At 37.9% G+C, this 22,910-nt stretch overlaps 1 protein-coding gene across 7 annotated transcripts in view; it reads right to left on the bottom strand.

The window, feature by feature from the left end:
* Nucleotides 1-22,910, bottom strand: part of RNASEH2B (ribonuclease H2 subunit B) — a 44,495-nt gene that overhangs the window by 2,143 nt on the left and 19,442 nt on the right. For 2 of the 7 annotated variants that reach the window (XM_030036418.1, XM_030036422.1), the window contains 7 exons: nt 21,313-21,433; nt 15,997-16,061; nt 14,653-14,758; nt 11,551-11,629; nt 10,572-10,614; nt 5,791-5,871; nt 3,089-3,839 (listed from right to left, as the gene is read on the bottom strand). In XM_030036418.1, the coding sequence (XP_029892278.1) occupies nt 3,732-3,839; nt 5,791-5,871; nt 10,572-10,614; nt 11,551-11,629; nt 14,653-14,758; nt 15,997-16,061; nt 21,313-21,433 (603 nt within the window). In that variant the 3' untranslated portion in view covers nt 3,089-3,731. Of the gene's footprint in view, nt 1-3,088; nt 3,840-5,790; nt 5,999-7,209; nt 7,714-9,131; nt 9,221-10,571; nt 10,615-11,550; nt 11,630-14,652; nt 14,759-15,996; nt 16,062-21,312; nt 21,434-22,910 lie in introns of those variants that run through there. The other 5 variants (XM_030036420.1, XM_030036419.1, XM_030036421.1 and 2 more) reach the window with 5 other exon arrangements.

Here is a 22,910-nt window from a genome sequence, read left to right as displayed (position 1 = left end):
AGTTGTCACTTCTACAAATAGAACTAAGTTTATTACTTAAGACTGAAAATGATGTGCAAGTTCAACCCTTACATGTCCCTAAGTCAGTGCTGGTATTTCCATATTAATTTTTCCGTGCCCACTGATGTCAATCCACTTGCAATGTGAAATTTAAAAAAGTAGAAACGTAAGAGTTGCTTATTCCCAAAACAACAACTATAAAAGCATCACAACTCATCAGATATTTACATGTACATGGAGAGATGACATGTTAATCCAGAAAAAGAAATAAAGACAGACCACATTTCTGTAGTGGTGCTGGCATATTGTTTCAGACTAAACTAACCAAGGAAGAAATAGCAAAGCAGCACTTCATAATGACCTACTGCTACTGCTGGCCAGGCAGAGTAACTATATTTAAATCCTCGTTGTGGTAGGAAATATTGCTTTATGTATTTGGCACCATATGCTCTTCATAACTTCTTACAGCTACATGTTGAGGAAGTTTCAAAGTTACTAAATGTATTTCATTCTTTCCTAAAGGGAAAAGTTTTTGTTTTCACGTGAAAGCTCTAATGGCTTTTGGAAATGGCTTATTTTTTTTGTCATGCACAAATTCCTGCCCAACCAAAAGCACAGTCACTAATAAAATTACTATTGTTCTAAGTTACGGCATAGCTGACAGCTGAAGTCGAGATGTGACACACTAAAGCACAACGCATCTATGCACAGAGGAAGAACTCTAGACTTGGTCCTTGAGTGCAGGGGCAGATGTGAAAGTCATGTACAGAGAAAGAAAAAATACAAATCAGTACCCCAGATCTGAAGTCAGCACAAAGGCCTCCCATTTCTATCCCAATTGTCCTCCTTCTGTCTTGAATTCTGACCAGAGAAACTGGGACTTTTTTCTTAGAAGAAAGGTTCTTGAACTGTTCAGTCAATGAAAAGACACATTTCCAAACTTTACTTCACAAAATTTTTGAACTACTAGAAACCAAACCCCTAAACCTAGCAGATTTAAATATCTAGAAAAGCTTCTACCATCTAACTGTCCTACCTCACAGTTCCTGTTTCTGATGTAACTCTCTCCCATTCTTGGTTTTCCACTCAAACATCCATCCCATGCTTGTCTGCTGTCTCAACATCTTCTAGTGCTTGGAATTGGCTTTCCATTAATAGAAACACAACTCCTTTCCTCTCATTTACCAAAATACTCCCCAGGATGTTGCTTACTGCATAAAATGCCATTAATGTGACAGCACGTGCCTGTTCTTTTTTTTTTTCCTAACATTATCCTGCACTTGCGAGTGGTGGTTTTCAAAAGTTGTCATCACTGGTGCTCCTACTGATCTGAAGTCAGGGGGTTCCTTTGACTGCTGGGCTAGGCTGAATGTTTTTCAAAATCGAACCCTTACAGTTCATGACTGCGATTGCTCATTCTGGGCTCACCAAATGCTAGTTCTTTCCAATCACAGCAAAGACCCATCGGATAAACCAATATGTGCTGCTACAGGGCTGGTCTTCAGTTACAGCTGAGGCAAGTAAGGTGAGAAAAAAGCAAGATGGCAAATCTAAAAGTGGTGCACACAGAAATTGTCACAGACAATGACACCTGCTATTAAATTTTAAACTTGTGTGATAGTTAATGTCAGAAAAGGAAACTTTACCGATAGGGCTGGTGAAATTCTGCTAAAGACAGCTGAGCAACAAGGCAGTATGGTATAACAGGAATTTCTCTATGGCTCCACGTAGCAATTCCTGGGTTTTTTCTATTCCCTACTGCTCTCCATCCCCCTATATTGTTTCAAAAAGTTGACATTCATGCCTGGAATTTTATTAAAGCACCAAATGACCGGGGAGAATGATTCTAAATAAAAAAATCAGTGAAGTCTCTGCATCTGAATCACACACTTCTCAGCCTACATTCAAGCACTAATACTATGGGTTGATTTTCAGAGATAAGGAAGACTTAGAGTAGTGATTCCTCAGAATGCCTGAAAAGCATTTTTTTTCTAAGGAGCTTCATTTTGGGTCTAGATAATCCACTTCAGACAAACATTTTTAAAACTGGGAACACTGTACGCTATTGGGACGCTATCCACATTTGTTAAATAAATCTCTCTGTAATCAGAGATAGTAATTCCATAGATTTCCAAATTATTCTCCTCTATCTGGAATTCCAACCATACTGACTTCCCCATTTACAAACTATGTCTGAAACTTTGAAAAAAACACTGGTCTGAAAGGCATACAAACCCCAACAACAATTGCAAAACCGCACACAACATAGCAAGGCTTCTCATTGCTTTCTGGTTGGAAGAGAATGCCACAGAGCTCTTCAACCTAACAGACACCACTGTAATCCAAGGGTTGTAAATGGCAGCAAGCAAGTCTGAAGTGGAAAAATGGCAAAAATGAAGAAACCCCTGGTTTCTCTGAAACTCCCAATTATCAAGGGATACAGGCAGGTTCTCTACTGAGCTAAAGTAGCAAAGAATGACGTTATCTTAAGAGTGTCTTTCTAAAACACACATTGTAGTTGATCCACAGTAATGAAAGGACTCTGTGCAACTGCTGGTGGATGAAACGACGAGTGTTGTGCAGAACTGGCTAGACCTATACAAATGATCCCAGTGACGCCATCTCTTTTTCAATTCTGTGAATCAGGGAAGTTGCAACACAGCAGACAGCTATCCCTCTGAATCTATAGGAATACTCTGTAATGAGGAAAGAACACACCCAAGAGTGAGTAGTGCTTTTTAATTAACAGTCCTACCTTGTGCAAAGCTTCATAAAACTAAACCTTATCTAAGACACTCACACTTAAGCTTTTGAATCCCGCTCGAAATAGGCTTCTTTTAAAACCCCAGTTTTGCCTTTAAATAAATCTTTCCCTAATTATTTTTGTAAGGACCTATTGACCTTGGAACTCAACATAAAAATACCCCTATATTGCTATGTGTTAAGAGATTTATCATGGAAGCCGAAAGTGATCCTGTAATTCTTTAAGGATTAAAATTTATACACAGGAAAATACCAAAACCCCTTAAGAAATGTCCTGAAGACTAACCTAACTCTTGAAGCATACAGCAAAAACAACACGCACAAATTTGTTACACAAAGCACTTTATTGCATTACATGCACATTGACATTTATTGCAATTTGTTTCTAGCATATTCAAAACAACCCAAATCCCAATATAGACACTATCTTTGCCTCAATAAATTGCCACGATTGGCAATGCTTACATCAGCACTTAGACTTGAGTCAACATAAAAATCTAATGACGCCATCCTACTCTGGTGTTATACTGTGTAAAAATCTCCAGAAAGTCTCAAAAAATAATGCTCCTTATGAATGAAAAAACTCTCCTTAAAAACTCAAAGGAGGGCATGTCTCCAGCCCAGAATGGAGTGCAATGGAGAAAACTCTGTGGTGGCCTTGACTGAGCTTATTCTAGAACAAGCAGCAGTTCAGTATGGTACCATGCTAAATCTTGCTTCTCAGCTCACAGGACCATGCTAATGCAGCTAGGCTCTCTTCCCGACCCAGGCTGGAATATCTGCATGGTACTGCCTTGCCCCGCTGAGGCGTAACAGCTCTGTCAACACTAACTCACAGATCTCTTCAACACACTCCACCATGTACATAGACATGCCCTGCATATACCATACCAACAAAAAAGCCCAGGAGACATCTTTAGCTTAACATAAAAATAACCACTGTATAAAACTCTTTCAAGAACAAGGCTTTATTTTGATGCTTTAGGTTTGGAGCTGAAGAAAGTGGAAATGGATTTCATTCCACTCTTATCAACTTTGGCGAGAGCCTTCTGTGCTGCAGACATCTTGCTGTTTGCCTGTTAGTGAAATGATAAACAGAAAAAGTTAAGCAGCATCTCCATAGGAGGGGAGTATAAGCTAAAAACTCCTAAATACAGAAGTCAAGCAAGAAGTTGAATTGCTTTTTTAGTATACAGCAGTAAAGATAATATTATGCAGGCTTTAAATTGTAGGAGAGAAACCTTACAAAACAAATTTGAGATTATTCAAACAGAAAAATACTTGTCACGAATTACTTAGCCTCAGACAAAGACAGAGAATCAATTACAAGGACAAGGAGGTAAAACATCTTTCCTTTCTGCAGAATGAGGTATCCTAACTCAAACGTTTACTTTGGGATAATCCCTGAGTGTACATTAAGAGGAATAATGCACGCAATCTAACAGATGCATACTGTATCCTCCGACTCAATCTCATGATTATGCTGTCAGCAGGCTGAATTACAGCCTTGCATTACAGATGATGAATAATTCACACTGATTTATTATCAAAGACTCTATGCACAGTGAAATAAAGGGAACAGAGATGGAAGAACTAAGAATGAAGAAGGTAACTAAAATCTGAAAAGCACTTCAAGGCCACTGGGACAACTTCCCAGACTTTTACACCTAGAACACATTTTATGAGCCACATTTTATAAAGCTGACCTCTTTTCTTTCTTACATTTTAAAATGTTATGTTTTAAATCTCTAGCTGTTTTCCCTATTAAGAAAACTTTGCATTGACCTTTCTTTATGATACTCCTCAGTCTGCAGGACTTCACAATTACAATACTTGGGATCAGCTAGAAGGTTATGGATAGGATGGAGATAGGCAACAACAGCATGATTGTCTGTGTTACTATACAAACAAAACCACTGCCAAAGTATTTAAAAAAGAGTAGTATACTGTACAGAGTCCAAGAGCTATCTTTCCTTTCCCAGATTCTCTCATCAATTTGCTTCATTATTTCAGAAGTAAATCATATTTAATGTTAAAATGAATTATCTCTCCTCAGTTTATTTCTATCTTTATGCTCAGTTCAAAAGCTATAGGTACATAATGGAGGAAGGGGGTAAACATGCATACTTTAAACTATTTATCACCTTCACTTAGGGGGCAATCCTCTTCCTACTTCAAAACTAGCATGTGCCCTGAGTACAAAAAATTCTGGGGGCTTTGGGGGGAGGACGGAATGCATCTGTCACCAGCTGCTTCTCTTTGCAAAGGGCTAAAGAGTAGTCAGCATTAGTCTGAAGGTCACAAGACCAGCACAGAGTGCCTTTTTGGTTCCCAATAGACTGGAGAAGGATTCATTTTCTTTCAATGTTCAGAGGAATAAGCCAGTGCAAGCCTCACAACCTTGGCGCACACAGTCAGAATCTATTTCTTTTCACATCCCTGTTGCTCTCCTAGGAATAGTACAGTGGCAGGCACCACTGGACTCAGATTTGAATTGGCGTCCAATCTTGCGTTGGAGCTGGCAATCAGCAAGCTCTGTGTTGATTTAACTTCATTAAGTTGACATAAGTAAATGTACAAGCAATATTTCTAGGTAAAAATAAAGCCTGTCTTAGCATCCCTTGGAATTCAAGTGAATGCTGCCATCTTTGTTACTTTTTCAAATAACTGAAATGTAACAGTTGCTATCACTAAGCCATAGGATTTCTCATCTAAAGATCTCAAAGAGCTTTGCAAACACTAGCTGAGTACCTTAACACGTGTCAAAGCCTGTGAGGTTCACTGGAATGTTCGCTGATAAAACACAGTCAAACAGTAACAGTATAGAAGAGTTCTGAATGGGACATTAAGACTATCAAAGTCAAATTAAATCTGAATGAAAAGTTCAAGGAGATATAACTACAGACATCTGCCATTTTGTATTTGTTTTTCTGATGTGTTTTGGAGGAGGAAAATAGGCACTCTGTGCTAATGCTGGATATTAATCCATGCTTTAGCAAAACACGCATGAACACAAGGCTTGCTTACCTTTTTGGTTTTCAGATTGCTGCTGTTAAACTTAGTATAGTCTTCTTCTGCTTCCACAGGGACATCTGATAATTTCCTTTTCTGAAATGTTAGAGTGAGGAAGTTGCTGTGTCAACCACTTTTATGATGTACACACATGGAAGTTTAAAGCTTTGGCTTTATAACGTAACGATAGCACCAAAATAGGACTGGCAATCAACTGAAGAATCTGCAGTAACAGTGGAAGATTTCTCTTTGTAATTGTCTTCTTTACACATGGATATATACCATCTCTACAGTATTCAGAAGAGATCATTCAATGTCATGGGAAGCATTTTCTTCTTCCTAGCTTTCTGAAGAATGACTTCTAGAAATCACCTGAATCCCATTTTTAACTTCCATGACTGTGACTTTGGTGTTAGAGTCTATTCAGAGAACCTTTATGGAGCAGCTGTTGGAAGTTAGTGTCTAACAGCCAGGGAACCTAGGCTCTGGTCCCCATGGTCTCGTGGAACTGTGCAGCAACTCCAGTGTTACTGCTATCTGCCAACACAAGTGGACCATCATCTAGTCTATTATCTGTTTGTGCACAACCTTTAGAAGTAATTAGCTTCTACAGTTTAGCAACAGTGAAACACTGACATAGTTCTGCTGACTGCTTCATCACTTGAATCCAACAGTATATTAAGAAGCTTGACTCTGCATGTACTGTGTGCCTTCTAACTTCAGAAATAATGGAAGTGAACGGTTCTCGGCATTTCACATGATCAGGCTGTAAGAATGAATATTTCTTTCCATAAACTGTGAGCATGTGTTTAGTTTAAAGGTGAAAACTTCCTGGTATGTTTCCAAAGGGGAAAAAAAAGTATATAGTATTTTACAACACTATTTTTATTATTATTATATATCTGATATTACTACCCTGTCCTTAATATCCTGTGAAATCTAAACTGTGGCCTTCCTAGTTTTTGTGCCAAAGAGAGTGATTTTGCAAGTAACTTGGATGGTACCATACATTTTAAAATCCTGTTTTATTCATTTTGTTTATGGTGCTTGTGATCTCTCTCTCTTCCCCCCCCTTCTTTGGCACAGAAGCCAGGTCTGCAGCTTAGATTTCTCAGCTCTTAGAACCAGATCCAACAGCAGCCTTTTCTTTTGATTTCAATGGCATCTGGATCAGCCTTTACTGTGTTGTGAGTACATTTTGAAATGACAATCTAATGAATAATTACTATTCTCCTCTTTTTGGAATCTGATAAACAAGTTTTTAAAACTTACAACAAAATGTTTGCATTTCAGCAAAGCATTTGTTCTTTAGTTGTAGCAGAGCCTACATATTCTTTGTAGATATCTCTCATCATCTGCCAATGGCCAGACTGCCTATGCTGACAAACTGGACAGTATGACGATTACAACACAAGATCAATGGCTTACAATTAATACAAAGAACATGTAATTTTTATTTAATCATTAAATCACAGAGTCCAGACTGTACCCAGTTTTCTCTTGTATTATAAGAGAGAGAATCTGTCATAGCTTTTCTGTTAACCACTGAAGTTTCTAAATCTCTCCTCCTTTCAGAATTTATTTTAAAATCACTTCTAAACATGCAATTACTTTACCATAATAGGGAATACATGTTAGACCCATCTTTATTTGCAATAATCCTATGTCTGTCAATACACCTTGCCCTCATGAAGAGAAATGTCAATGCAAGTGAATAAAAATGGTCTGAAGGAGACTATAAGTTCCAGTGTACAAGCCTGCCTTGCTCCTCTAAGATTGTGAAACAAAGGAGTGTTTTAATCTCTGAAGTTTCAAAGACTTAAACACAGAAGCATCATACACACCCTGGTCAGTGCTCTGGAAATTAATCAGATCCTCAGCAAGATTTCACTGCCCAACAACTGAACAGTTCTAAGCCTCATTTCCTCTGTAACCAAACTGCTGAAATAAAACTATTTTTAAAAATAGATTCTCAGAACTATCCCAATGGTATAAAAGCTATTCATACATAATATGTAATGTACATCACATGTAGTTTAATATAGTTGTTGTAACATGCTTATATGGCTAATGACTATCAGTTGGCTCCTGATGTGTGTTTAATATTTCTTACAATGCATAAAGATAATTCTTAACTGAATCAAAGGGCCAAGTAACTGTGCAGCCAGAACAATTGTCCAACCACATGGAAATAACTTATATCCATGGATATACATTGGAGAACAAATGCTATTAATAACAGTAGGGCCCAATTACTCCTGCATGTGCTAGCTGACATACTACTTAACAGAACAGTCACAGAACCAGCCAGAAATGAGGTTATTTTAGACTTTGTTTCGGTAAGTAGCAAGGACATTGCAGCAAAGGTCGGAGTAGTAAGTAACCTAGTTTCAATAGACATAGGGTGCCTCAGTTTAAATTAAATGGAAAGGATAATCAAAAGTGGGGTTCTTGATTCTAGAGGGGCAAACTTTGCAAACCATATGCCTTACTTCTCTAAGCCAAAGCAAAGGGACTTGATGTGTGAGGAGGACACTTGGAATGTAAAAGAAAAAGATGGAAGAAGTGATTTTGGATCTTTTACTTCAAACAAGGTGAAAAATCTTGAGGAAAAGAACTTCTCAGACTAAGCTATATGAATGTTCCCCCTTGCTCGCACAGATGCACACAGAGTCATGTGTCGTTCACATTCCCCCTCTGCCCCCCCCCCAATATATATATACTAGGAGCAAGCAGAATTCTACAATGAATGGGGAAAAAAAGACTGCCAAAAAAAAAAAAAAAAAAAAAGAAAAAGATTTGTTTTAGGGGTCAGGTAATACTGGGATAAAGTGAGAGCTGCCAAAAAGTCAAGCTGAGTTAGACCTTGGAAAGGAAATTAAAACAAATAGTAGAAGGTTCTTTAGCCACAGAGGCAAAAAAGTAATCAAAAAAGAAAAACTGAAGCTGCTATACAGTAAGGATTGCATAGACATTAAAGCTAATCTATGCGTAGCCTCAAAACGGAATAAATCCTTTACCTCAGTAAATTGTTTTCAATAAAGATGAAGAGGTTAAACACAGGGGCAGAAAAGAGAATAGAAATCACTCTATTCAACATAGATGTAAAACTCAATAGGCTGACACTGTTGGGAGACTGCCTCAAAAATCACAAGTCCAAAGGCAAAACCTGGCAACTGTTCTATCAGGTAGGGACCATATTGCTGCAGAATAGCCAAACACCCATCTGTATGTAAGGAGGAGGAAAAAGTGATAGTAGGCCTCACCAGAGTGGAGCCAGGAGAAAAAGTGAAAGAAGGGAGAATAATTAAAGATTTAGAGTAAATGAAAACCAAACATAGGTAATGCCTACTGACTTATCTTTTTTTCTCAAGGATAACACATTTTCTGGTGACAGAAAATGTGAAGGATTGCCAGAGGACTTGACATGGTGCCACTTCAGCAACTGAAATTATAGAAAACAAAGATCACACAAGAATTTTAAGGTACGTAAGAAACTGGGTAAAAGGGAAGCAAAGGCAAATAAGGCAGAAAGGGATGTCATTGGATCAGATGGAGATTACTAGTGGAGTGCCATGAACAGTATCTATTCAAAATGTTCATTAATGGTTAATTAAAGATAACAGCATGCTAACATTTGCTGAATGTACACCACTGAGTAGCATTATGAATACCTAAAGAGCTTTTAACACTGTGAAGGAAAAGCCAGAGAACATTCAAGACTGGAAACATTAAAAACGGATGAAATGTGCAGAAGTACAAGGTCATGTACACAGCAGCTAATGGCATGAATGTCTCATAAATCTGAATGCTGATCAACTAAAAATTGCAGTGTAGAAAAAAAACAACTGTGTGCCTTAACTGTTCACAGCATGACTGTGAGCTATCTGGTACATCACACAGTAATAGAGGCAAATGGGATTCTAAGATGTAATGAGATAAAGTACTTCCAGTTAAGACAAGAAGGGAAGAATGCCATCATATTGCACCAATAAAGGTTTTATCATAAATAATTATATATGATTCTGGTCACCTGTTTTGAAACATTTTAATTCATCTTGGAATATTCCTGTAATGATGAGGGAATGGAGAACCCATCTTACACAATGAAGTTTGGCTTCACAAAATGAAAACAGAAAGGATATATGTTTTCCCTTTACACATTGAGAGAACTAATGTTAGGGAGGGAAAAGAGCCATTTCAATTAAAAAAAACAATGACAAAGTTAGCACAAAAGCGCAGGGGAATAAATTGGCCATGAATAAATTCAAGGTGGAATTTACAGGAAGGTTTCTGAGCATCAGAGGAATGAGGTTATAGAACAGTCTTCCAAGAGAAGTAATGGAAATAAAAAATCCTAATGAGACTCACAGTGAAGAATGGTCAGTGTATGAGAGATTATCCAACATGGTTGTCTGGGAATCCATGACCCAGGAGGTCCCTTTCAGGGTCCTCATAAATTACATATGAAAGAAAACCTATGAGGTCATATTGTCCCATCAACCTCAATAAAACTAAATAAGCAAAACACGCATGAAAAGACTGCTGACCAAAAACATAAAATACGTCTCTCTCTTTCCCTCCCCTTTTTTAAACAGGAAAACCAACCAAAACATTCCTTATTAAAAAATATGAAGTACCTGGTAAATTACTTGCGTTATTTCAGACTGGCTTTTCACAAGGCCAGCTTACCTATTGTACTGCACCCAGTGCTTAGCCTAGTCCAGTTGTAATAATAATTCAGAGAACTTAGCTTACAACACAATGTAACTATCAATATCTTAATGCTCTCCTACCTTCAATGGTGGCTCTGGTGCTGGGCTTCTAAGTTCTGGGAGCCTGTAGAACAAAAGATTTTAAGTTATAAATTAAGAGAGCTGGATTGCACAACCTAAAGATTACAATTCCTTCCCCACAAAGGCTGCTTTGGTTATCAGCTGCTCACACATGGCATGCGTTCGCAAAAAAAGCAGCTCATGGACTCTGTATTTCTGACTTAAGATTAAAACAGAGCCAGGCACCATACAGAAACATGGACTCTTTTAAAAGGTCTTAGATCTGGCAACGAAAACAGGAAAACTCCACCTTACTTTTGAAAACCTTGGCTATTAGTAAGATGATATTATAAAGCACATAACATCTCTTCAGTGAAACTGTTAAACTATGGGACTTCAAGCTGCAAATTGCACATTTTTCCATAGGCCACCATAACAGAACTGAACTGAGGGGCAGGTGCAGGGTCCCAGTGATGCTCCAAGCAAAGTCTGCTGCTGGCAGGGAACGCCAGGATGAGGATGCTGGCTCACCTTCCAGATTTAAATATAGACTAACACAGATTAGATGTGTGAAGGTAAATCCCAGAAGCACCGAGTGAGTAGGGAAAAGGAAAGACAACTGGGGATAAGGATTCTACTCCTGGCTCTGCTGCTCATGCTTGACAATTCTGGACAAATTGCTTTAACTCTTTGGATTTCCTTCCCTGCCTTGCTTTAAAATGGATATATTGCTCAGGGTTTCATGGTGCAACTGCGATAACAGACATATCAGACTTATATATTACATCTCTCCTCCAGCCCATGGTCCTTAGCATCATAGGAACAACAGAAAGGCATAATCTACGTTTGAAAAAAAATCACATTTAAAGTGTGGCAAATATAATCTTATTGTGTCATTCACTGCAACCTTGATGAACAAATCTCAATATTCAATAGAAATGACCGAAAGGACATTAATGCATGCCATATAAAACTAGTAGCTAGCTGGAACAATACTTACCCTAAGTATTTTAACAACTCCTTACTCAGATCTTCAGGAATATATTCTGATATTAACCCATGTGCATACCGCACATAGTCTTCAGGAACAGGGCAGGGAGTGGGAAGGAGAAGAAAAAGAACATTCACATTATATAGTCACGTTGCCTTAGCCATGTTGCATGCTCTACAATAAATCATAAGGTTGAATTAATAGTAAGAGACTTCTAATGGATACATTGTGATGGTTCTCTGTGTTGAGTAGTTTATGTTATATGACACTTGTAGGTTTATTTAAATAAGTAAAGACTTACTACACTCACTTTGTCAGCACATGTTATTAATATCTGCTGTATGTACTTTACAAAAGCTGCTCACTTTCTGAGAATACTAGATATCACGTATTTTTCCGAAGAAATTAAATTTTAAAAACCTGCAAAAGTAAAAAGCTGACTCAACAGAACATGCAATCATTAATTTTAAAGCATCTGGATCTTACAATTATTTGGCAAGGGCTTCAGTACTAAAGTACATTTTCTGGCTTCAACTGAAAACAATTAGATGAGACAATGAGTCTATTTCAAAGTCTTGTACTTAATTTCAGTACTTTATGGAAAATGCCAAGGCTTATCTAAACATCACTGGCAAGATGGGATAATTATCTGTGGAAATAAGAACTACTAGAAGCTGTTTTCAGTACAGGGCACTCCTGCTATAAATGTTTTTCTGAGAGACTGGGAAAAAAAAAACCAGTGACCTTTTAATAACATGAAGTCCTAAACCAGATCTCTTCCGGTCACGTTTTACACAAGCACTTACTGATCATGGGCTGGATCTTTTAAACTTGCTGTTGTTGGGGCTGCTAGGGAGCAACTGCACCCACGCACAGGAAGTATTTGCCAGACAGACGTTAAGCTAAAATCTCGCCTCTGAATTCCATCTACAACAGGCCAGCTCTATCTGTTCATATGCCTACACACTTAAGAGAGTTCAGAAGCACGTGGTAAACTAGCCTCAGGGTAGTAAGGAACTATTTCTCCTGTGCCAGAGATAGTTTCCTCTTTTCTTCAATCTAAAAAGCCCAATGCAAACTGGCACGGAAGCAGAAAACATTAACAAACTGACAGCAGCATATGCATTTCAACTATACTGACATCAAATTCTTAGTACCTCCTATCTGCACTTCTCCTTCCTCTACTGCCTAGATTCATCAAGGATTTGTCACTCCCTAAGCCCACTTTAGGGTCAGGAGAGAACAAGAAATAATTCCAATCCATGACAATTTCACCTCAGCACTTAGTTTGTCCAATTTATCGCTTAAGAAAAATATTCCCATCATTTTACTCTTTGCATTATGACACTGAATGGTTGAGTCCAAGTCAACTGCTATATTTTGTACTAAATACAAAATCCATTCTCTTTGCATTTCAGCCTTGAAGCAATCTTCACGGACTTCCTTTACCAATTTTAAAATACCACTGTTTGCCTTCTAGGGAGTCTATGTTCTCACCCTAGCCTTGCTTTGTTATTAACCTCCTGTCAAACATCAGGAATACTTGCTTACCTCCCTTCTTTGTCTTCTGAATGAAATATTCAGGTCTCACATGTTAAACCTCCCCTCCTTCCCCATTTGCACTCATTAAATCCTCCCAGATTTTTGCCCTACAACATCTGTAGATGCTAACTACATATACCCATCTATTTATAAGGTACTGAAATTTCATAATACCCCTATGAAAGCAATTCTCTACGTAAATAAAGAAATAAATTGCACTGTCATGGCAGTGAAAGGATCAGACAAGAAAATTAGTCTTATTAAAAATAAGTGTTGAGTAAGGTCCATTTGACTTCCTGTCATTCACCTTGCTGCATACGGTAAGACTGCCTCCAAAACTTACCTACTTTTAACCCCCAGTATTCCCTATTTCAGTGCTGCTCTTTTAAATCTAAAAAAGGCTTTTTTTATATCCATGTTACTATAAGTAAGCAGGAAGGTGAAAAAACACTGCAGATGAGCTATTTAATTACAAATTTCAGAGATAAAGTATTTAACCACAGTCAAGATGGTTGCTCTCAGGACAATTTTCCCTTTATCTAAAAAAATGGGGGTGGGGAAAAGGATGAAAGGCTACTGTAAAGTTAAAATCACAAGTTTTGCAGCTTTGCCTCTTTTTAAAAACCATATATTACAATCTCTGTTCTATAAAACTGTCTAGTTGCCTCTTAAATCTCATTTATGTTGTTTCCTTTGATATCATTACTTGGTAACTCATTTTCCACTTCGTCAGCAAGTTGCTTTGTTTCTCCTTATTTTTCAACAGCGTGCAGACTTCCGAATGTCTTTGTAATAAGAAACAATTTGCTTTTGTTCGTCTTGTTCTAAAGTTTTCTTCATTTTCATTAACATTCAAAGAATTTATTCTGAGTCCATTTTCAGGTTTCTCTACACAACTTCATATCCCAGTAACATTCAGGACATTGTCCTCCCCAGGGAAAAGGTGACTAGAAGCAAACAGGATCACTCCAGACTTTTTGGTACCAGGACTGTCAATTTCAGGGCAATTTAATATACATATTATTAAAGTTTTTGCCCTTAATAAGCACACACTTGTGTATTCTACACATTTGTCACCTGAAGTAAAGTTTGGACCAGGAGCTTTTACTCTGTGACTATGACTTCCTAAGATCCCTTCCCTTTTTGGAGAATTCTATGAAGAGCATTTGCATGCTAATAAAAATAATAATAAAAAAGTTCTAATACAGAGACACTTATTGGGTGGATACTCATATAATAAGCATGCGTCCTATTGTCCAAGACAGTCTCAGTTCAGCAAAGCACTTCAGCATATATTTCACTGAGCAAAACGTCTTCTCCTTAAACTAAGGAGAAGCTAAAAGAACCCCAGCTGAGACCTACTGTTAATTACAATGTCATCCTATGAAGATACCAAAGAACTCAGAAAAGTCAAGGCACAGAGTCACAACATACATGGAATTATCTGTACAAGGAATAAGTTTACTGTACAGGCCAATTTCAATACATTTTAGATTCTAATCATGTGTTTTATGTCCACATATGCGATTTCACAAAAATGGAATTCATTACAATGCTTAGTTTTCTTACCTTCTTTAGTATCTGTGATCTGTTTACCGCTGATATATGTAGCTGCATGTACCCTTTCACCTACAGATATATTGTTGCTTTTAAGTGCTTTCACTGTTTGATTGACCTGTAGGAAACCACAGAATGAAATGTCTGTATCAGTGTTGTTATGCTCATGTTAATGCAGTGACAAAGGTCTTGTAATTTTGTTTCAAGCATATAAAACACTCAAGTTATGGACTGTGGTGAAATTTAATATACATTTGTAATGACTAGCATATGAGCTTAAAAAACCCAAAGAAACTAGCATGTCTTTCACCATGTTGCCTTGGCAACATAGCACTAGTTCTGCAGCACCCTAAGATGAGCTGAGCTACTCTGATGCAACAGCCATGATTATACAGGTGAGAAATAACACCTGCTCAGAGAACAGAGAATGCCTGAGCTCAGATGGACTGCAAAGGCAGTCCTGATGGAAATCAAAGATTAAGGACTTTACAAGGCACTGCTATACTGGATCTAATAGAGAGATAACTGGCAGAAGAAGATATTTTCAACAACACAAACAGGTACCTGTTCAAATGTAAATATTCAGGTATTCATTGCAAAATAGCTATTGCCATGCCTCATCACTGCAGAAAGTAGACCAGATTTTGTGCTTGTGTGGACTAATTTAAATAACAAGGCTTCCTTGTATCACGTGATGCATACAATCTTGTTCTACAAAGTAGCATGATAATAGGGGCACATGTGCATGTGTAAAACGAGATTCACCTTCTTTATACCAAAACACAGACCACATCAAGCTTAGCTTTAACACCAATTTATTTTCTGCATACTGTACAGACCTCTTGAACAGCGTGATTGGATCAGGATAGCAGCAACCATACTGGGACAGTTCTGAGAGACTCTGCCAAAACTTCACAAGGAAATCCATTTGTAGCACAAACCAAGACATTTCTGTCCAGCTTTAAAGCATGGCAGAATTTAAAAGTTGCAACAGTCAAAGCTCTCCTCTAGCCCATCTGTGAAGTGGATGAAGCAAAAGACAAGCCCCTCACTTTATGCAAAGCCTACAAAACACAGCAATAAGCTGAACTTCAGCTTATTCTGACTCCCCACACTCCATGAATACTCTTCATGCCAGCCCAGTCAGAAAGAGAAACGTAACAAACTTGTCAATTCTCTAATACCTCATCACTTTCCAAAGTGCAACAACTTTACTGTGATGTCTGTCCTTCTTGGACAGAAGACGTACCTTGAACAGAGGCACAGCACATGGCTCAAATGCAGATATGGACAAGCTAATAAGCATTTTTATTCTAAACACAAAGCAATTTTGAAAGCAAAAGAGAAACACAGTACCTTTTTCTTTAACCACTTCAGTGTCTTCTCTTGGCTGTATTTGTGGAATTTCTGACTGCCAATCTCTGAGAAAAAAAAAGTAAGGGAAAGAAAGTCACAACTGGTTTGTATTGCACTTTCAATATATTTAAAATCTTTGAAGTTGTAGATACAGCATGAAAGTTAATTTGCGGCTTGCACGTGTTTGGTATCAGGGCAATAAGTTTCAAAAATATCGGAAATGTGGAAAAATAAACAGACTGAGCTGATACGCACAAGCCTGAACAACTTGACAATTCTTTAATTAGGCCCAAATCCAGCAAAGCACATATTTTATTTATTTATTTGTAATCTTGGGCTGCCTGAATTCACTAAGACTCTTCTCAAGCTCTTGTAGTTTGCCAAATCTTCACTGACCTGTGTCACCAGACTGGTCATTTTAGCTATGTAGTTCACAACACAAAATGTTGGTTCCAAAAGTGCCTTTTTTTTTTTTTTTTTTTTTTTCTTTAAAACATAGTATCTTAAATCTTTACTTATTGAATTCCAGCACCTACTAGGGGGCCAGGACACATAGTTGGTTAGTGAAGACAAACCACCCACCCTTTCAAGAAACCCTTTTCCTATCAGTTCTCCCAGTTCTCCCCTCTCACTTCACAGGGTGACTAAAGCAAAAATTTTACTTCTATCCCCCTTTTATGTAGTTTAATATATCGTCAAAAGAAAATACAAAATCCAAAATAGTGAAACACACTCCTCGTGGGAGGAAATACATGATTCATTTATGATTTATTGAGCAACATAAATTAATTCAATGATATAAGAATTTCAGAAAGTGTTTCCCCTGTGATAACTAGGGTATCATGAACACTTGCTATTCACATGTGATCAGTTATCTGGAGATATGTGAGTTCACGATGCTGAGGCAAATGAGAGAGAAATTACAAAGGCTCATAGAAATTTCAGTATAAAAATTCAGTATTAATTCACAGAAAGCTACATTTTGGAAATGGAATGAAATGCCTAATTAAAGATTTCACAGGAGATTTTAGAGACCGCTGTGTTTCAGTCTTTGTCTTTAACAGGTATTTCAATAAGTTTTAATCTCCTGTATACCATTCCCATAAATACCTATGTCTGTTTCATGTCATTTACTGATCCAGTATCATATTCCAACACTCAGTTTGTGGAGTTTCCTTCTCCCCTTGCAAACAACACCACATTATTTATGATTCCTTCAGCATTTCCTTCTTTGGGGTTTATCTTGGCTCTTTCAAATTGCATACAAACAGCTAACTATTCTGTGCTGTTTGTGTATGTGTGGTAGGGGGTGGTATGGAGAGGTCGAGGAAAGCTGTTTACAAGATACAGTTTAAATCTATCTCAACAGTTGTAGAAGAGTAAAATGCAAAAATTCTTCAGAGCAAAAAGGGAAAAAACACTAATATACACTTTGCTTCATGAAGTTGATCAGTTGCAGGTCAAGTAGCTGTGACATTGCTGGCTGGAGCCTTTAGGACTCAGAAGCTTCTAAATGGCTCTGAAAGAAAAGAAGCAGAAAATGGGGGAGACGCTCTGGATACTTGAACCTGCTTCTCAAAGAGCCAGCATGGTTTGGATCCAAGTAGAGTGAGTATGATTTGTGGATTCCTCCCTTAGATAAGAATGTTTGAGGAAGGGACATCCTCCGGCCACCATTCCCCAGCCCATGCTGAAAAGTAATTCTAGTCCCAATTCCCAGGCAGACTCACCCACACCAGCATGATTCAAAGTGACTCAGTTAGGGAAAGGAAACATAGACCTGTGAAGCCATTTTCATTAAAACATGTGAAAAATAATTACACTGAACCCTTCAGAGATCACTTTGTTTGAAAATATTTTGTGTGCTTGACAGTTTTGACTATTAAACTCTAGAAACTGACAATATTTGAGACCTCTGAAGAATTAAAGTGAGTTATGAAAGTCACAAACTGCTGACAAAAGGATTCAATATTGGAACGTGGATTTAACATGTGATGCACATTTGATATTGGTGAGAGTTAGCGACTATGTTTGATAATATGAGTATATATTGGAAAGCCTTTTGTTCCCTAATGTGTCTGGTGCCTATAAAACTGGTCTGAGACATCTGGAAAGATTGGGTTTGAGAAATACAGATGGAATATAAGTGGTTCTACAATTAAATAATATGTTCAGCGATCGGGTAATCGCTATGTAGACTTGGAAGTTTCCCTGATGTATTGTTGAGCAAACTGCCTAAAGCACATTTTAACATCAATTTTCTCAGTGTTTTCCATAACTCTGAAACTCATATGGCCCCTTTTTTCCTACCTTCTGGGAATACAAGCTTGGCAATATTACTTAGTTATTCTAATCAGGTAAGTTTTCTTGGCTCTTCATGTTAATCACATCAGACAAGATCACAGCGCAGTTTTTGCCTTGCAAAATGAAACAAAGAGTAACACTCTAGAACTGGAATTCATAACCCTTTCTTAAACCTTCTCTATTGTACTTTCTATCTGATGTTTGAATTTATTAACAACCAACCTGCCTCACCCAGATTTAGCAAGCTGTAACACACCCTTTCCCCAACTACTAAAGCAGGTTACTGGGAATTTAATCCAGCAAAATGAATTTTCAGTGCCCTTGAACACTGAGGCCAGGGAAGGTGGACTTTCTGCTAATTCAGTAAGTGTAAACTGTGAGTGCTCTAGGGTAAGAATTTGTTTCAGACATATGTTAAATGCCTTAATATTAAATTAAGAGTGAAATAATTATGTGGTTAGGTTCTGCCAAACAGATCAGAGCCACAGAAGACTCAACACAACAGATACTTCTTGCCCTAAAGCCCTACTCCTTAAACGAGGAAGGCTACAAGGTGGACAACAGGTCTTAGAGCTGGAAAAGAGTACCTTAGTCATAATATTGGTGGTTTTTACAGGCAATAAAAAGACATGAGAATATGAAACACATAGAAGTGGCTTGAACAGAAAGGTGATCTGTGCATGACAGGCAAGCAAGCACTAATGTGTTTGTTGCATAACAATATGCTTGGTGTTCTAAAAAAAGAAAGAAATCCTAAGAACAAGCCCCACTGTTACTGTCTACCCAGTCCAAACCTGAACAAGAAAAGAAGGAGCAGGTACATGCCTAGGGACATCCAAGAACATCTCATACAGCTGGCATGTGCATGTGTGCACAGCTTTAATGTCAAAAGCAATTTTTACCTTACACTTCAAAACAAAAACCAGGAAGTTTTTTCTGGCAAAATGACACAAACTTATAGGTGTACATAATACATTATTAAAAACATCAGTGCAAAAAAACAAGCAGTAAAGCATCTTCACTACTGTCTAACAGAATACAGTTTATCAGAGGATGCTCTGATGGATAACAACTGCAAACACAATTTCAGAACGGATACAGAGGTTAGACCAAGATACAAAACCTTGTCTATGACAAATCCTTTTTTTTTTTATAATTTTTATTTTGCTGTTAAAAAGGAAACATAAATACTGCCAAAAGGCAGCACTATTGTTTGGAGGAAGTGCCCCTTCAGAAAAATAATCCAGACCTTGTCCTACATTCCTATAGACTTCTTAGTCTGACAGCCAAGAGGATCTGACATGATTTCTCACCTTCTCAGATGGGTGCACAGTTTAGTACCCCTTCTTTCAGCCCTAGCTCCTTAGCCAGTGTTAGAGAAGTTGTAGGGCACAGCAATTGCCTAAAAGCTTAATAATAGTTTTTATTGAAAGTATTTATCACTTCACGGGAACGCAAAAGCAGTTTTTCAGTTCAGATGCACCTGTCTTAAAGAAGCCTTCTCAAAAGTCAGAACTCATCCAAATAAAAAGGTTGCCTGCTTCCAATGATACTGAATGATTTCAGAAATCCAGGAGTATCACAACAGCACATAATTCCAACTCCCCTAGTCCCAGCAAGAATGTAACAACAGTCTTGCTGCCCAGATTTCCTGCTCTCTTGTTAAAGTGACCATTTTCAATGGAAACATGTCCTGCCCTAAAGTTTAAATTGATTTTCTGTAGGAAGCAACTGCCCTACATTACTGCATATGTACCATACCATACAGGAAATACTCAAACTTGTGCATCTAATTCTTCCAGGAAAAAATCACAGCTGCCGCCCCCCCCCCCCCCCCCCCCCCCCAATATTCTATACAGCAATAAAGAGGTCTGGTGTTTTACTTCTTAGCAGGGGTTTCATTCTTCCACCACCTTTCCTTAGCCACTTTCCAATTATCTGTAGATCACCTAAATATTTCCTCTTACATATATCAATGACAAGGGCAGAGTGCTTCGTGAAAGCAAATTCCTAATATTTCTGGCTTTTAATCTGTGTATGTCAGCTCCTTGGGGGAGCCCTACATGCATAAGGGTCAGACAGCTTAGTTGTTTTGCACTTGGTGGTAGATTCCATATTCTCAGACTCCTGTACCTCCTCCTGTAGATCTCCACTGCGTGTAGGTAAATCTGCATTCACTATCAGGAAGTCAGCAAGTGTAAGGAGAATGCTCTTTAAAGGACTGAATATAAAAAATGAGGTCTTGCATCTTTTGCAGGTCTGCCAAGCTGTGAAAATTATGTAATGCTCCTTCCTCTTCCCTAGAAAGCATATATTGTCTTCAAATAAAATACAAGCCCCCATACCAAAGGGAATTCTGGGAGAAGGTTGAAGAAACTATGTACAGAGTTGATACTTTGTTAATTTTTTCCATTTAGGTTTTCTCTCTCACACACTTATGCATCCCAATCAAGTTTTCTATTTTAAAAAAATTAAGTCTTTGAACTTAAACCCACAACACTAAATTATGTAAAACTAGAAAACTTGTGCTTTCCTTTCTCAGCAGCATATTCTCTCTTCTCCAGCTTTTTCCTACTTATGGTTTGAATGCTTTGCAACAAAGGGAGAAAAAAAGCCAAATGGACAATGGTTAACTTCTTCCACACCAGACCATCCTACACTAAATAAGGAATTTAGAGAGATGTAAAACTTTCATCAAATGCAAAGAAAGTTCGAAACACATACAATAATGTCAAGAAGCCAGCTCTGATCAGTTTATCATTGTTATGACACCTAGCAACAAGACTGTGCAAGTATTTTAGAGTTACAGCAGATAATCTGAGATCCACACATTACTATTCACAATACCACAATGAAGACTTCTAAGCCTAAGCTTCTGTTTTTAGAAGTACAGCTTCGTCCAGCACCTTGGATGTTTGGTAAAGCAAAAAACAATATTTAAATCTATCTTGTAATGAAGTGAAACTAATAAATCTAGTCTTTTTTTTGCCCCTCCCAGTCCCTTTTTTTCACCTTTTTCTTCTGCTACATGATGTATGTACTGTTTAACATCTGCACACTTCAGCAGCAATGGGCAGCTAGGGTACTCTGAGTCTAGCACAACTTGATCGAGCGGCTGGAACTTTCCTTGCTGCTGAAAATACATCAAAGAGATTAAAAAAAGCATTATTATAATGTTAAGACACATGTACACACTACACATATATAGAAATATATATGCATGCAATGGCCATAGCCTTAAAATAAAGGATTTAAAGAAGATCATATTTTGAATGGTAACACCTGACACATTGAGAAACTGATTACAAAGCAAGCTATAAATATTTATTTCAAACCAGTAAATACCTGCAAAATGCTGAACTCTTCAATTACTGCACTTAAAAGACCAAATTTAAAACAACATGGGGAGAAACTAATGTGAAGTACAGAGGGATTTTTTGGAAGATGACATAAGACACAGTAGTCAGTGTGTGCCAATAGTGTTTTAGACCAAAACCTGTTGGATTAAACTCAGTGTCATAACTTCCATTCAAATTTTACTTTTCCTTCCATAAAGATAAATCTCAAAGGAGCAGGGCAGCTTCTGGAACACAGTATTAACCTTTCACCTCTGCAAAGTCAATTCCAGTTTGGCCAGAGTATGTATATAAAGTGATTTTGGCACAACTTAAATAGCCCCACACATGACAGAACCATCAAACAAATTTTGCCGTTGCCAAACAATGCATAATCATTCAGCACAGTTTGGCACAACTGGCAGCCTTCCTTTTGGAAAGATCCTTTAGCGTATCAGTACAAAGACTCTGAGCTCTCCATCCTTAGAGAGTGCATGGTCTCAGGAGCCAAAGCTGAAGTCATTATATCGGTCAGCATGAAAAAAACCCACTTGGGTATCCTGCTTTCATTATTAATTAATCCTCTTGCTAGACAATCAGAGGCTTAATAAAAGTAACCATTCATTGTTAAATCACAATAAAAACAAGCAAAAAACCAAGAACAACAACAAAAACCCAGAAAGGATTTAAAGCTTTTTTTCTCCCGAAAAAGAAAAGGCACAATAACAATGGCAAAAAGAAGGTTATGAGATGCAGAAATAAAGCTGCAGTAAACTGTTTCCTATAGATAACTTACCTGCACAAGCCTGCTTGTGTCCCAAAAACAGACAGCTACATTTACATTGTGCAGGGGCACAGAGCCTAAGCCAAGAAAGCCTGCTGGATAGGAGGTGGCTCTGCTTAGAAGACACATTAAGCAACCCTGCATCACACTATCAAAACCAAAGGATGGTGCAAAGGATGATCCTAAGATACCCAGTGGGTACCTTGATACTCATTAGCTCAAGCCAGAAGTGATGGTGCTACATTTAAGCTGGCCTTGCATGAGGTATCTGCAACACAATCCTCATGACTTCCCTTTACTGGATATGCTAACTTAGGCAGGGCACTGCAGGAATGCATTTGCCCTGATTTAGGACCCAGAACAGCAATATGCATTTACCTGGCATCATGCCTGGCCTAGAAAACCAGAAAACCTAGAAAACAATGTACCAAGAAAGTAAAGGGCAGTACAGGACTCTCCCCATGCACAGAAACAGCAGCAGTAGCTGTCCT

The sequence above is a fragment of the Aquila chrysaetos genome, chromosome 14, assembly GCF_900496995.4.
Source record: "Aquila chrysaetos chrysaetos chromosome 14, bAquChr1.4, whole genome shotgun sequence".
Lineage (NCBI taxonomy): Eukaryota > Metazoa > Chordata > Aves > Accipitriformes > Accipitridae > Aquila > Aquila chrysaetos.
Note: the sequence above shows the minus strand (reverse complement) of the source record. Positions and strands in the feature narration are given on the sequence as shown.